At 41.2% G+C, this 17045-nt stretch overlaps 1 protein-coding gene across 1 annotated transcript; it reads right to left on the bottom strand.

Annotated features, from left to right (window-relative positions):
- Window positions 1-2217: 2217 nt before the first annotated feature.
- LOC140554417 (V-set domain-containing T-cell activation inhibitor 1) lies at window positions 2218-16951 on the bottom strand. The gene is made up of 4 exons (XM_072677388.1): window positions 16753-16951; window positions 9456-9809; window positions 7928-8212; window positions 2218-4928 (listed from the first exon to the last, which is right to left on the bottom strand). Exons 1-4 carry the CDS (start codon window positions 16844-16846, stop codon window positions 4825-4827), a joined length of 837 nt encoding a protein of 278 aa, XP_072533489.1. The 5' UTR covers window positions 16847-16951; the 3' UTR covers window positions 2218-4824.
- Between the last annotated feature and the right edge of the window lie 94 nt (window positions 16952-17045).

Below are 17045 nucleotides of genomic sequence, written 5' to 3'. Positions count from 1 at the left end.
TAATGGTGCCACATGCATTTGTGGGATTAGCAGCAGAGCTGTGCATGTGGGTTGCACAGCAACAACAGCCTGGCAATTCCTCCTCGTGCTGGTCAATAACAGTGCTGTGGGATGACATCCCATTCTTTAGCATTTGTAGCAAGTCAGCGAACATGGTTGTTTTGGTCTCTCTGGCACGAACAGCACACCCAAGCTGATCCCACAAGTGTGGGGTTGAGGTCAGGACTGCTGGCAGGCCATTCCATCCTTTCCACTTCTAAATTCTGGAGGTAGTCTCTGACGAACCCCTGTCGTCTTCTTGGTATGCCCACTTTGCGGCCTGTCTCTGACATCTGACATTTCTTACAAATGTGCCGCCATTTAAAAGGGAAATCAACAGGCTTTCCAGTGGTATACGATTTATTGCCAAGAAGCAAAGAAATAATCTACCAAACACAAATGTCCTTACTTTTTGTGCAAAGTATATATATATATACATAAATCAGATTGTTTTTATTAAAATAATAATTTATGACTTATTTACTGTTATTACTATCATTAAAAATAATAGACGTGTATTTATGGATTATGTAGAGAAATCATTGTATCATGATGTAGTAAAAGCTTATACTGTATTTTTATTGTATTAATTAATGATGAATAACTAATACCTGGCTAATAAAAACTGCATTTCCGCAATGCATTACAGGCTCTGTGTGCAACCCAATCTCTCTTGTTAAATCAACACCTAAACACTGTAATCCTCCTTTTTAACAGTTCATTTTAATTCATCAACCAGCATTGACTAACAGAGTTCTCCATTTCAGGACAGTGCATGCATATTTTGTTCTCTTTCAATTGTAGAGTTTCTAGGGCATGTATGGATATTCCAAATGTAAACTCAAACCCAGCTGCACTGTAGATTACTGTACAAATGACTGCCTGTCTTGACGTTTTTTGGCTGTTCTTGGACTGCCTGCTATTCTTGGACTGCCTAATCTTAAAGAATGTGCAATGAATTTCTTCTCGAGAATGCAGACATTTTATCATTTTTGTTTTTGTAAATGGTGCAAGATCCAAATGTCATGACAGTTCTTTTAAATACAGGAAATATTATTGCTAAGTACGTGCCATGAGCAAGCCAATTCAATTTAGTTGTGTTATACTCCTCTTCATACCTCATGCTATAAATCAGGGGCAGAGCCAGACATTTATAAAACCCAGGGCTTAGGCCAAATTACAGGTTCATGCTTGCCTCAGAAGGCTGATATTGTCTCGCTTCCTCTCTTCTCTATACGTTTTAGATTGTTTTCACACGTTTCTCCTTATTCTTCTCCTTGTCTGTCTACTGTACACATTAAAACACACAGTAAAAAAACGCTCTCTCTCAGGGTTCTAGACACTTTGGTCAGCGAGCTAACCGCAGCTAATGTTTAATTATGCTAACCAGTTTTATTTTTAAGACCTATAAAGATCTCCCCCCACCCCACTCCTTTGCCTGTGCCATAAATCTGTACTATATACTTAGTAGTGCAAGTTTGGCAGGTTAGTACACTAGCTATGAACATACTACCCTGTTTTGCACTAACGGGAAATGATGAACCGTGATGGTGCCAACATACGTCACTGCAAGTTCTCCGCAGCTGCACTTGCATTGTTATCCACCTTTGTTTCAAATAATTGTTCCAGCTATGTGAGTAGCTCTTTCTTTTCCGTTTGGCATTGCATTGTGGGATAATTGTGCTCATTTTGGAGACTATATACATACATATAGGTTGAACAGAGCTGACTGTGATACCACATTTCTGATGCTGGTAAACAACACAATTGAATTGACTGCATTAAGAAAAATGATTCACCCTGTCCAAAAAACATCCAGGCATCGCCAGAAAAATGGGACACTCTCAAGCAGCCGCACATGAGCCTAACGTCGACTAGAGCAGCATAAAGGACTATGGACTCGTAAATTCTGTGAAAAACTGTTGGGTACTGCCTTTCTCTGAAGCAGTAAAGTAAGAGTGAACCATGAGTGAAAGACTCAGTAAGAATAACATGCATGTGCATTTGCTCACTGGTTAACTCATTTACTGGACTATAAGTGCACTTCACTAAACCCACAATGCCAGACAGCTAAAAAAAAAAAAAAAAGCAGACATTTTGAGTATGTTTACATGGCAACAGAAACCCCAAAGGCAAAGCACTACACCGCATGACACAAAAGAGAGAAATTATTCCCAAATGTTTATTTCCAGTGCTTAGCAGATTAGAGTTTACAAAAATGAACAGAAAAGAACTTTACAAATATGGCTACATGCTATATTTCTAATAGCCGGAGGACTGTACACTTGGAGACTTCTACTTCTTCTTGGTCCTTTTTTTGCTTAAGGCAACCTGCCAAGGTGCATTACGGTTTGACATGAAATCTGCTGTATGTAGCCATGTAGATTGTATCAAAGAGGCAGACCAAGAATAAGACCAAGTGCTGGATAATAAACTCATTAAAAATAAGAACATAGAAAAGGAAATAAAGGCCTTAAAATGGGTATTAAACCACAGCAGTCTGGATTAATGAATGTAAAAATAGTCTTATGAAAAAAAAATTACATTGTTACTACTCCGCAAAATACAGAAGGTATATACAGCCAGGTATATACAGAGGTACCAATTAATTCGATGAATTCTGCAGTCGACCCCAGCTCTAAGTGACTGGAATCGATGGAGTCAATTCCAAGATTTAGTACTCAGTACAACTTGAATTGTTCATTATAAAAATCAATTCATCAGTGAGATCTGCCAACATACAACATACGTACATTTATACACCATTATGATTGGTTGGATGGTTTGATTGACATGGGACCCCTTCACTCAGTTGAACAGTATGACCCATTTGACTTTTTAAGGCAGTTGGGAGAGCAAATGCTGGTCAGATTAAGGGCGTTTTCACACCTACAGCTGGTTAGCTCTGGTGCGAAACAGTTAATCAGGTTATAAACCTGGAATGTTTCCTTTTGATTTGGTTTTTCCCACACAAAGTGCACCATAATGCATCAAAACGAACCATGTGAGAACACACTCTCCGCTTATTGGTCAGACCTGTGTGGGCGTTGGAGCACTGAATCACAAATCGCAGGTGCAAATGGAAAAACACCCTAACATAACTAAGACAGAGGTCTTGAAGGCTGCACAAACTGTAGCTTGCTTCCCTTGGTCAGTTTCCAGTAACTAAGCACTGTACAAAACAAAACAGCCTGCAGTCAATCTGTCAGCCTGATCTTTAAACTCAGTTCCATTTTTCCATTCAGGAAGAGCGTGAGAATCTCTGTTAAGCCTGTTAAATAGGTCAGACAGTCAAACATATGTTTTCATATGTCAGCATGAAACTGTGGCAGCTATAGCAACATAACTGATCATTTCGGTCACTGAGGTAGACAGTTCAGAGCTATTTCAGCAGGAAAAAGCAGACGTATCTTGTACCCGAAAGCAACCTAGCTTCAACAATGTAAAACATCTGAAAATACAGGATGGGACACTTTAAAGTGAACTTTGAACATATTAGTATTTTTATACAAAAACAACGACTACAAACAAAAATGTAAACTTTATAGAAGCAGAGTGAGTGCAGATGTTCCCCCAGAGCTGGGGCTCATTGTAACAGCTGTTAAAAAAATCGAGTAATTTGCTATTTAAAACTCAGTTAGACACGAAAATCAAGGCAAGTATAGTTTTACCAGACTCCCATTGGCTACATATAATTAGTCTATGGCATTTCTGCTGGCACACTAGCAATGCTAATGCGGCAATAGCTTTGCTATTGTTGCAGCAGTGGTGCGAACACCGTGGTAGTGCTGTGTCATAGCATTGCCAACAGTTGGAAAGTGAAGTTAATGCCATGGTATCTATGCTGGATGAGGCCGATGGCTGGTGCAGTAGCAATGCTAACAGTCAATCAGTCAGTCACTTACTCACTTACTCCCTCAGCCAGTCAGTCTGTGAGATTGCCTCATTTAGTATAATGTTTGAACACTGAAAATGTCATGAACAGCGTTGCTATGGTTGAGCCCTGCTCCCAGTTGTACAACGTCTAAAAAAAATAATATATAATAATTAATATAATAATAATAATAATAATAACATACCTTCAACAGATCATTCAAATGTTATCGTAAATACACAGTCATTAGTTAAACTGACCTCAAAATTAAATAAAGAGTTCCTATTGCTTAGCAAGACTCTGCATGTAAAAGAAATAGTACTAAAGTTTGGAGCAGCATACTTGTTGAGTGTCACACTTTTGCTTTACTTACTTAATAGTAAGGCTGGGCAATATGATGATATTTCATCGCATTGTGATGAATTTGGTTATCGTGATACACTAAGCTTTTATGAGATGTGGATATAGTCAGTGCTTAACAAACACAGATTCCATCACAGAGAGTGTAATTAGACTGGAATAAAAATGACTGCACTAAATACAGAATAGGATTTGAAAAGTGGGTTTTAAGAATCAGACACTACTGATGCCTTTTGAATGTTCGTTAAAATATTGGAATGAATATCACATCATTAAAACGTGTTTAAATATCGTGATAGTGTTTTTAGTGTGTGTATGTCAATGATTTCAAGAACTAAGGTATTAAAACCCTCAAAGTGCTCACTACGTAAGGAGCTATCTTGGGCAGGTTGATGACACTGTTTTTTCACTCATCCATTTGTTTTTATTTGATAGAGTTGATCCCCCTCGTGCTTATTATAGTGTCTCCAGATTCTGGGGGGCATAGTTTGTTTGTTTGTTTTTTCTTCTTCAGTCTTTGTGGACTCATGATAACTGTATTCTTTGGTCACTTATTTCTTCTTGTGCCAGTAAAACCAAGCAAGGAGTACAGCAAAGCAGCAGAGCAGACTGCAAATAACTGCAAGTACAATGACCGCTCCATTAGAAGAACCACCTAGAACCAGAAAAAAGGAGAAAGAACTTCAGTAACATGCACACACCCGGCCCAAAACCTTAATAAAAGCTAGAATTCTTTGTGGACGCCCCTTCTCAATCAAGCTGTACCCATTTCTGAAACAGATGTGCAAAAGTCTAGTCCCTGTAGGGAGGTATTGCTAACATTGGCACCATGCCTAATGTCAGACGTGGGCTAGAGGGGAAATAAGCAGTGGAGCTGTGTTCTCTGGAGTTTCTCTGAGCTTGTGAATTTGTTAAAGGCTAGCTAGTCCTTATCATTCTGTTGTGGTGTAAGACAGGATAAGGTTAGATAAGAGGAGACAAGACCAAATTAAACTGTGACCTTCAGTGGACAATACCTCACTGTAGGAAAATTCCTAAAATGCTCAGTCATTGTGACTTATGGGAAATGTTGGCTTGTTGTATGTAGAGACCATTTTGTGCTCTGCAAACCTGATCACAGAAACTTACCAACCTGTATAGTTAGTCACAGTCTGTGTCTAGTTGAAGGTATTAATTAAACAGAGTGGGAGGCATCATATATGGCCTCATCTTTAAAAAAAAAATTTTTTAAAAAGCCTTAATTTCCTGCCTCCCATTTCGTACTCCTTCCCTGCCTCAGCACTGCCATACCACAAATACTATTCTTGGAATAGTGGGCTTGTCCTGCAACAAAACAAAACTGTATGACCTCTGAAACGTTTAAGTAAAGCATGTGCATGCACACCATGCTGAACTTCAGACACACACAGTACGTACAGCTACACTTGGTACCTGGATTTACTAGCAGTCACATTAGATTGTATTCGGCTGCCTAGCAGTCCTGTTCGTCTTTATCCTAGCAGTAAGCTGGTATTTGGCATCCTAGCAGTGAAACACTGAAACATTCCACATCATTCCCCCAAGAGGGCTTAGCAGACCTGAATTAATTTCCTGGCTTTATCAAAAGTATCACAAGTGGGGTAGAAATAATGAACGGCTTGATTTTCACTTCTGGCAGGTTGCTTATGATGGCATGTCATGATGACTTGGATGACTTTAGAGTCAAAAAGGGGAGGGCAGAGCACCACCTAATATACTGGAGCAAGATTATTACTATTATAACTTTTAATACAGGTAGTCTGCACTTCTCTGCTACAGCCGAACACACACACACATTGTTTTTAGGACCTACTCTTAATGAACAGTTCAATCAAAGCAAAGTTATAATTTACTCCAAAGTTACCAATAAAATACCTAGGTGCTTTATTTGTAGGAAAATAAAGACTCCTACAAATTAGAAGAGCAAATATTGCTCAAATATGTTATTGAGCTCTATAATTCTGATTAATATGTGAATAACAGAAATAATTATTTAAACGTTTAAGAGGGTGTGGACTTCTCTCATTGTTTACTTTTGCAGGTTTAAGCCTTATTTGGATGAGATTAGTTTTGCATGGGGGGATGGAGTGATGAAATCGTCACTTCCAAAAAGCGGGATGATAACCCACTGTTTCTGTGCCTTGCACAAGGATTAATATAACCTATAGCCAGAATCTTTACCGCTGCAGGACTTGAACGGTATTATATTACCCCACCTCCCCATGTAAAGTCATTAAGCCTTGTCAACTCATTAATTCTATCCACCTCCCTTCTAGTTTCTAATCAGAGAATTGTGCTCAAGGGACTTTCCTGCCTAAAACCTGCCTAATTTCCATTTTATGTAATATGCTGTAGCACAGCACTGTATCTCTAAGCAACCTTGTGTGAGCAGTAACATGAGCAGCAATTAGAGGGGCTATGGATGACCAGGTTATGGGTTCGATACCCAAGCTCAGCAAGCTGCCACTGTTGGGCCCTTGGGCAAGGCTATTCACCCTCTCATCTCCCCGGCTGCCGCTCCGGGCACGTGTGCTCACGGTCACTGTGTGTGTTTGATCACTAGTGTGTATGTGTGCGTGTTCACTCCATCCATGTCCAACACTAATGGTGAATATGGTTGCCTTGTGTGGTCTTGTCATGGCAGCACTGTTCGCTGGTATCTAATTCTAGCAGTAGCATTAGCTGGTAGCTAGTTTTCTAGCAGTAAAGTTAGCTAATAGCTGGCAGTGTTCAGTGAGAGAAACAAGTCTGCCCTCAATTATGCACCCCAAAGCATGTTCCTTTCACTTGTGTAAAGCTTCATCTGATAAAGATTGTTTTTTTAAGCTTTCATTTAGCAAATATCCCAGTTTCAGGATGAGGTTTGCCCTCACCACACACTGTTAACATTACCGACATGGACACACCTTCTAATGAATGCATTTAGCTACTTTACTGGCACCCATTGCTGACACAGATGTGCAAATTTGCACATGCAGCTTGTCTAGTCCCTCTAGCAAAGTGCTGCCAATGGAATAGGACTCTCTGGAGCAGATAAACATGAACCTATTGGCACCTAATGCTGCCTAATGCCAGGCGTAGGCTAGAGGGGTGTAAAGCCCCCCAGCACTGAGCTGTGGAGCAGTGGAACTGTGTTCTCTAGAATGATAGTGGTGCTCCATCTAAGACTTTTGGGATGATCTGGGGGTAAAATGGGGTGGTGATCGTCCAGCTATACTGGATACAATCAAACCTTCACAGCAATGCTACAAAATCTAGTAGAAGGCCTTCCCCTGGACAAAAGAGACAGTTACTCCAGCAAATTCAGCATATTTTTTTTAATACCATTAACTGATTTCAGGAGAAACAGTGAATGGGCAGATGTCCCAGGACTTTTGTACATATAGTATACCAGGCTAAATAAGCTAACTTTTTAATCAGTAATACTGCATGCCATCTGTGAACTGCTTAATGGTGCAAGCTTTGAAAATGTGTTGTAGCCCACTGATCCATATAACAGTGACGACAGTGACAGACTGCCAACTGCAGCATCTGGAAGGCGTTAAGGAGAGCACCCCCCTTCAGCAAAGACGACTACATGATAGATGGACATGACCACCGCCCAAACATGCATACAGTGTGTAGAAAGGATCTCACCATCAGAGCTGAAGCTGACGTGCCTCTGCAGGTCCTGATTGAGAAGTTGGTTCTTTAGAACAAAGGTGACATTCAGTGCATGGGTGTGGGCGACACAGCTGCTCTTCAGATAAAGGAGTCCTTTTTCTTGGTCTACCCTTTCAAAGATCTCTGTGTTGTGGCTGAGGTTCTGGCCCTGTGTGCCCAGCCACTCCACTTCTGGCATGGGGAAACCCTCCGCTTCGTACTCCATCTTCACTTCAGTGCGGCTGAAGCTGATGCTCAACCTGGGCTCTGTGTAGAAGGCTTCAGAGAGGAACAGGAACAGGTGATTTAACCAATATAACCAAAACTACACTAGTGGTTCTCAACTTCAGTCCAAGGAACCCATTGCCCTTCACAGTTTCCGGCCTACATCATCCAGCTCATCATCTAAGTATTAAGTAAAATCAGATGTATTAGGGCAGGTAGTGCATGAAACTGCAGACCAAAGGGGTCCTAGGACGGGTGTTCTTGTCATGTCATAAAACTAGGTCCTAAGTCCCACCTCATTGTTTCTGTTGACATCTTTTAAATTTCCAGTTCAGACTACCTGGTAGGATACGTAGCACTACCAGACTACAAAGCTCATTGGTATTTGGCATCAAGAAATTAGCAGCAGATCCTTTAAGTCATGTAAGTTTTAAGGTGGGGCCTCCATGAGCATCATTTAAGCCTTAAGAGCCCATCACCCAGTCACACTTTACCCGGTTCACAGGATGTCCTTTCTTGGCGGACTTTTGGTCTGTACTGACCACTGCATACTGGAAACTCCCCACAAGACCCGCCTGATGTTTTGGAGATGTTTTGCTTGCCCATATTTCCTGCTCTCAGAACATCACCTTCAAGAGCTGACGGTTCACTTACTGACTAATATGTAGATCTCCCTCTCTGACGAATACCACGGCCATCTGTCAGTGGTTTTTTAATGTTCTTGCTGATCGGCGTAAATCTAAGCCAGTTTAAATAAAAAGTAAATTTGCATTAATCGAGCTGGGAGGTTAAAACAATTCGAGAGCTGCCTTTTAGATTAGCTAATGCTAAAGCTAACTAGGGCATTATTTGGAGCTCCTAAAGGAGAAGCTCAGCAGGACATGTAATCTTTTACACCAGTTCTTTTTACAAACCTAAAAAAATATCAATGCTGGTACAAGTGAATTAATGTGTGTGGCCTTGCTGTGTGGCCTTGCCACATCTCCTAGCAGCTAAATTCAGCTATGCAGCAGAAAAGCTCCCCTAGTTCAAAAACTAATCTTGACATTGCTCTGAGCTGGCTGGAGCTCTTTAACAGTTTCAGCACAGTTTTACCTGTCTAAACCCAGTATCTCAGCCTAATGTACTTCTAGTGTTGATCTTATTGCAGGTTCAGGGTAATCAGGGTAACCATGGGTCAGATACACATGTGTTTAGCAGGCTGAAGAAACTGGGTAGTTATTAACTGAGTGTCTCCATACTTTTGAACAATAGTGTTTACAATGTTTACTCTCATGATGAAAAGACCTACGAATACCTCCATAGTCCAGCTGCAGCTCTGCTCTGTCCGTGCCCCCGTGAGCACTCACCATGCACTGGTATCGACCAGCGTCTCCTGGCCTCACATCTGTTATTCTAAGAGAGGCATTTCCTTTCCCCAGCTCCGTGTAGAACAGCGCTGTCCGGTTCTGGTAATACGAATCCTGCCGTTCTAGCTGATCCTTAAGGTAATAGAAGCTGTGGACCACTCGAGAGTCCTCCTGTCGCTGCCAGGTGACAACCAAGTTGGATAGGTTATGACCAGGGTCAGGGGTGAACTCGCAGCCCAGGACTACGGTGTGATGTCGAGCTGCGACCAAGTGGACTGCTGGTACAGTGACCTTGAAGGAGCCTAAAAACAACACAAATGTTACTTTTTAAGGGACGTTAAAACGTTAAAAGTGTTTTATTGTGTGTCTGCCAGCTTCTGTGGAAGGAGTCCAAATCATTGCTATTCCCTAGACTACACTGGGTTGTTAGAGGCACCAACTAGTGCTACTAAAAAATGGCAGGCCTTATTCTGTCCTACAAAAGCCTTTCTTTCTCCAAAAGCAACAGAAAAGAGCAGCAGCCTGACATCACCTAACCATTCATCTCCATTCATTCTTCTCTCAGACGTCTGTGACTGATATGGAGAGAGAAAGGGCCACCTGAAAGAAGCAGGGCAATTGTACTCTCGGGGATTCGCAGTCACATAGCACTTCTCCCAGTAAAAACGAAACCCTTCCCAGGACAACCTCAACACATAATTTTCAGAGTTTAAAAGAAATATATAAAAAAATTGAATCAGTGTAGAAAATAATTAGCAGATTAATCCATAATAAAAAATATTGTTTAGCTGGAAACAAAATAGCTCAAAAGAGCTTCACCCCACAAGCAGCTTTCTAATTTATTTATTTATTTATTTTTAAAAGGGAGACATTTATATTTACCTATACTTCCATTAAAAAAAGGGTTTTAACCACAGTAAAGCTTTTGTTCAACCATACAAATGGTCAGGGTATCATATTAATAATTATATGAAGAAGAAGAACAACAAACACAACAAGGATGAATTGTGAAATGCTGTAAACTGTGTGCTGCTATACCATAAAATCGAGTCGGATATTATACCGTGAAAACCTCATACAACCCCAGTAGTAATACTGTAATTCTGTAGTAATGCAAAACAATCTGTAGTAAAACAGCATCACCACAGGCCCACTGCATCCCCCAACCATTCTGTGCTGAATCTCTTTGAAGATAACCGAGATGTTTTTTTTCCTGTACTCTCTGGGATTCCCACTCACATAACGCTTCTCCCAGTAAAAACAAAACCCTTTCCAGGATAACCTCAATGGCAGTAATAATTGCAGTTCAACAAGCGAACCTGCATATTGCGTCCCACGCAGTGATCAGATTTCAGTCTGACTAACTGGAGACACATTTGGCTACCCAGTGTAAATGCATGCAGCTAATATTTTTTCAGGATACAATCCACATACTAGCCGCTTGCCTGCCTGCCTGCCTAATACACACCGGCCACATTAATAAAATAATCCAACTGATAGTTGTCAACACAGGTTAGAGCAGGAAGTTACATCTCCAGGAGCAGAGTTGGGGACACCCAGTCAAACGTGTGTATTTTACAACACTTGAACATGGCTTAGCCGGATCCCATTTAATGGCTGCATTGGCTTAATTAGCTCAGTTCACACTCCTGCCACACTTACCATTGTTTTTTAAACAAAACAATGACTACACAAGCCAATCCCAGTCAGCATCACCACAGGCCCTCTGCATCCCTCAACCATGCTGTGCTGAATCTCTCTGAAGATAACCGTAAAAGTTGGCAGGAACACGACTGGAACATCTGACGAAGGGCCTTAAGTAGTGCTCACTGGGTGCACTAGTGGATGGAGTGACAAACAGACAGTAGAAGCAGATGCTTTTTCTTTCAGGATAAGTCAGAGTAGAAGAAGGGGGCTACTCAGAAAAAGAGAAGGGCTTGGAGTTCTGATTCAGCTGTTACCTTCTAATTAACACTGGAAACCGAATCAGCAGCTTGGTTCTGGACATGACTGGATTTAGGCCAGGTTCTAATACACTAGGGCTTTTGTCTGTACTCGAATAGGCTTCCCACTGGCCACAGAACAAAACAAGTCAGAGGCTTAGTGCACGGTCACACATTCACCAGACCGTGCTTAGAGGAATAGTTGCAGGTCTGCAGTTCTATACTGCAGATTTACTCATTGACTAAGGTATGTCTGGTGTACAGTGAAGGTGCTTCAGGTGGTTCTTTGAGTGATGCCGCAGAAAAAACACTTCCAAAACAAAAACATGTTTCTAATGTAGAAGAATGAGTGAAGAACCTTCACTTGAGGTTCTTTACCAATTCAAAGGTTCCTCCATTAGAAACATGGTTCTTATATTTTTATAGGAGTGTAGAAGGTTGCTTCTTTAGTGTTGGCCCAAAGCTTTGAGACTAGAGCTGGGCAATAAGATGATATTGTATCAGATTGTGATAAATTTTGTTATGGTAATAACAATATGCTTTTCTTAGCATACGGAGGAGACCGTTAGTGCTTAATAAAAACTGTTTAGCTGCAGGTTTCATTACAGACAGTGTAATTAGACTGGTTTAATTAGATGAAGAGCAGCAGATGTTGAATAGAAATCACTGTATTCAGTACAGAAGAGGATCTGAATAGTAGTTTATAAGAATCTGTCCCTGCTGATGGTTTTTAGTCTGTGATTACATGTATCATGATTAATATATGCGAAACTGTAGAAGTCTTTAAGTATGATATAGTATTTTTACCATATCAATCCGATATTAGGGTTGGATATCGGTCCCATTATTAAGAAAAATTAGCTGGATCGGGAGAGAGAGATATAGGGGGCACTTTTCATCAAACTAGTTTTGACAGGTCGTCTCGACCAATCAGATCGTGCCACGTCATCAAGCCACGCCCCCTGTATGTCCCTCCCTCGATCAATCAAAAGCGTGCATTTTCACCGGAAGTCCCGCCTTCTGGATATCTCTCCTTCCGGAAGTCCCGCCTAGTGTATTGCCGTCCAATCGGATAGCTGGGGCACTTTTCATCAAACGTATCTGACAGGTCCCTTCCGACAACTGTTACTCATTTCCACCCCCCAAAACTGTGCCACGTGAGAGAGAGATAGAGAGATAGAGAAAGAGTTGATCAGAGATCTTTAGACTTTTATTTACGATTCAATCACGTATTACACGCAATGATTCGGTAACATCATTTAAAAAAGGCGCCCAATCAGGTGGCCGAGATACATACAATCGAGCAAATCAGAGTATGCAACGTCATAAGTCTCCACCTATTCATTCAACAGGCCCTGTAGGCCGAAGGATTTAAAGGGTCAGTGTTTGTGCGGCAGTTAGGGTTAGAAGATAGCCGCAATAATCATGGCTTCTGTCACAGATGCACGCAAAAAAATACGGCCGACCCTAGCAAGAACAAAAATGCGCTTGAAAGACACAGACACGATTCATGCGTGGCGTTTGTCTAAAGGCGGTTATTTCGGGTTCTATTTTGATCAAGAAAATGACAGAGTTGTGTTGTACAGCAGGGCGACGTCGAGAGTGGAAGACACAGCTACCCATTTTACCTTGCATCGCTATGACTGGGGTAATTTCAAGAAGCGCACCGCTGAATTGAACAATTTTATGAAAAACAGACCTAAGGGTACTAGTCCTGTATTTACAATACTCATAACACCCTGGAAACCATCAGGCCAAGCATCGTCATACACTTTTGGCTTACAAGCCTTCGGCGATGAGGACGGATCCAACTCCATATGTCTGTCTACCTTGCACAACCGCAAGCGCTCAGCGAGCGGCGTTTTGCTTGAAAAAAAAAGATTACCACGTGACGGTACAGTGGGACGACTGGAAAGAGATATATGAAGATTTTGTCAAAAACGTCGAACCATTGTTTGATGAGCTGGAACGAATCAAAGGTATGGAGAGATTAAAAATGAGACTGAATGATCATTTTGATTCCGACATCAGCTATCCGTTTGTAAAGGTTCACGATCTGGAAATGCATCGTGTGTTTGTGAAAGAGGTTGGGGGCGGAGTCAAAGTTGTGACCCACACCCCAGAACGCAGAGTATAAAGTCAGATCCTTGTACCGGTCATCAAGGAGTCACAAAGATTTTATTTTTTTCCTACACGCAGTGACGATGGGGATCTCATCGGCAATGGCTCAAGAACTCTTAAACTTGTATTCCTACGTTCCTAACACTGAAAACATTTCCTCTGATTTACCTCAGACTGAAGCGATGGTGGAAATCGACGGGTGTGTAAGTTCGGCTGTGCTTTCCATCATCCGTGCTGTGACGGGTGATCTGATGGACAAAATCATTGAAAGTGATATGCATGAAAACTGAAACAGATGCGCCATCGACCACCCCAGCCAATTACAGCACACCTGCTTGTTTGAGCCTGAAGATCTGTACCTACACTTTAACGCTAAAAGGCTGTTGACAAAACTTTTTAGGCCTTGGTTGAAATACACCTTAGCCAGGGCTCTAAAGTTGTGCGGAATCTCGAACGTGCCGACTTTGGAAAAACTCCAAACCTTTGCTGAAACGGTCGTGTGCGAATTACGAGATGAACGTGACTTCAAGACATCTCTGCAAGAGATCAAGGACAAAACTGTAACTGTTTACAACGATGGAGTGAAAGAAGATATTATCGACTATTGGAACTTTCATTGCTCTCTGGACCCCCTTGAACCGTCTCTGACATGGGTATCATCGTCTCTTCCGCCAACTCCTTCTCCAAGAAATGCCTGAGGACCCGGGGTAAATCTCTGCTCCGCAAAATGATTGAACTGAGAGTCGATGATGAAACGTGTCTGAGACAAATATCCGTGGATGACGCTTTATCAAAATTACACCGAAAAATGGAAGTTGTGCGATCTTCATCCTCGAATTGGAACATTTTAATTTCTGTTGCGGCAAATAGTTCATACCCCTTACACGAATATATGCATCACGTTTTGTCTCATATGTTTGAAATATCGACCGAATATAACTCCGGTCACTTACTATGTATCTTTACCTATGTAACCGACGTGTGTGTTTTGAAAATGTTAAACAAGGAAACTGTGGATGTTGAAAAAACAATTGACTCTTTGTTATCTTTTTTAATAGAACATAATGTAAATATCTTTCATATTGCGAGACTTTTGTAAGAATAAATGTTGCTTACACAATCGTTTTTGACCATTATTGCAGAGACACGGCGATATGTCCGAGAGGTTGTTGAAGAATATATATTATAATCCCTCAAATCCAGGGTCTTATGGAGGGGTTAAGAGTTTACAAAGAGCCGTCGTTGAGAAACTAGGTAAAAGGGCAAACGACAACGATGTTAAAAAATGGTTAGCGGCTCAGGATGCGTATACTCTTCACAAACCCATTTCTGTGAAATTGAAAAGAAACAGAGTTTTTGTGAAAAATGTTGATGAACAATGGCAAGCCGATTTAGTGGATATGACGAATGTGTCGGATAGTAACGATGGTATGAAATTTATGTTGACGTGTATCGATATTTTATCTAAATATGCTTGGGTACGTGTATTACGAAACAAGACCGGAGCTGAGGTAAACAAAGCTTTTGATTCCATTCTAAAGGAAGGGCGAGTTCCGAGAAAACTACAAACCGATCAAGGAAAGGAATTTTTTAACAAAAACTTTCGAGGCTTAATGAAAAAGCACAACATAACTCACTTTGCTACAATTTCCGAACAGATATCGAGAGAGCCTCCGGTATACAGCGTAGGCCATATGCAAATAGTGCCCTTCTTACTGACATGTATGTGACAGGTCATTTGGTCAAAATACCCCAAGAATCAAACACTACAGCTCCCTTCTGGCCCTGTCTAAACCGTCCTGTTCAGAACGGCCAGTTCCTTTAAATGATCATGAGCCACTGCTCACCACACCTCCACAAACCTAAAGCACAACAGGTAGAAGTTTCGTTATTGTCCATTTTTAGTTTTCTCTAAACCTTGTAGCAGCTCTGCACACTGTGTAAATAATTTTGACTGATTGATTGTTTAATTAAAAGTTTACATTCTGCAAATGTTTTGGTGTCCGATTATTTATAACATAATGGTGATCAACGCTGGTTGGAGGGACCCAACAGACTCTAGAAATGCCACTGGTCATGGCTCCTCAAGAAACATCAGATTCTCTACACCACGCTAGAAAAAAGGACATGAGCTCAGTGGAAAGCTGAGGACACGTAGGCAACAGGTTGCTGTGTTAGCCTTCTCCACACCATTAGCTTGTAAATGTAATGCTAATGCTAAAAAGGCCCACAGCCATTTGTGTGGTCTTGGTGAGCAAAACTTTGGAAAAAAATCTAAAATGTGGATTTTAGCTGTGAACTAAACATATTATATTATAATATAATGTATTATATGTTATAGCTTTTATCCTTTAGCATAAAAGTTACATATTTATCCATGAGCCTCCTTTTAAAATCAAACATTCGGCATTTCTGGAGTTCAGTAAATACAACAAATATAAACAAGTGTCAGTTAAGTTGATTTTGTGAAGCTGATATTAATCAGATATACAATAGCAGAAACTTTTGGGCACTCTAAACCCAATGACATTTAGTCTTTTAGCTTTCTGAAGCTGTAGATGTTAAAGCCAGAGGACTGTGGGGTTCACTATAAAGGCTTTGGTTTAGACTTTGGTTCATAGTGGAATTTGAGGCATGTTTATATGATGTTTTGAATCGTTTTCCAGTTGTAGAAGTGCTCCCCATTTGAGCTTAAGGCTTCAAACAGATGGTTTGCCATCTTAGCCTCCAGGATGTGAATCCATTCTCCCTCCACACACGCCACTGGCTTATATTATATTGCTTTTAACCTCCTGCATAAAAGTAAATAAACAAAACATGCCATGGCACCTAAGTTTGGATTATTTTTTATTTTATACACGTGGTTTTGGAGGGACCCAGCCCTTTAAACTACAGAAAGCCTGTGCTAAACGACACAACGTTGTGCATCTGTTTCTGGACACACTGTTTCAAACACATCTATCTGGAGCTGTTCTTGCTAAAGGGAAACACCACCGTCCCTCGAGGATTGCACGTGTGAACCAGTATGCCAGTATTTCCTTATTGGAAACCACTGCCACGCTCCAGTAGCTTACATAACGAGTGTAACCTCATCGTGTCCGTACAGCCTGCACTGCTTTTCTAATAGGAGCACCACTAACCCAAACTGCACAAATACAACCACAGACAGGCTGACACGTACCTGCACATGGGAAGAGGCTGTTAAGGAGGCTGGTATACAGCAAAACGTCCCAGCACCAGCTGGTTCTGTATCGACCGGTGGTCATGATGGTCATCACCTCGTTAGCAACGCGTGGTAAGTCCTCGCTTTCACTTCTTGGTGAAGGTTTTTACGCACTTTTACGCACTTTTACGCACTTTTACGCACTTTTACGCAGCTTGTAGAAGTGTTATCATCTGAGTGGAGTGTGGGGGCGGTTCTTAGGAGGAGGTGCTTACTGGTGGACAGCAGCTTCTTTCCCATCATAGAGTCAT

The sequence above is a fragment of the Salminus brasiliensis genome, chromosome 4 (genome assembly GCF_030463535.1).
Source record: "Salminus brasiliensis chromosome 4, fSalBra1.hap2, whole genome shotgun sequence".
Taxonomy (NCBI): domain Eukaryota; kingdom Metazoa; phylum Chordata; class Actinopteri; order Characiformes; family Bryconidae; genus Salminus; species Salminus brasiliensis.
The sequence above is the reverse complement of the archived record's forward strand: the minus strand, read 5'-3'. Positions and strand labels throughout refer to the sequence as shown.

What these genes read in the sequence shown, in the direction of transcription:
- LOC140554417 (XM_072677388.1), bottom strand. Translation starts at nt 16,846, where the DNA reads ATGACCATCATGACCACCGGTCGATACAGAACCAGCTGGTGCTGGGAC. An exon ending in CAGCCTCTTCCCATGTGCAG is followed by an intron (nt 9,810 to 16,752) that starts GTACGTGTCAGC and finishes TGTTGTTTTTAG; the next exon opens with GCTCCTTCAAGGTCACTGTA. An exon ending in GCTGCAGCTGGACTATGGAG is followed by an intron (nt 8,213 to 9,455) that starts GTATTCGTAGGT and finishes TCCTCTCTGAAG; the next exon opens with CCTTCTACACAGAGCCCAGG.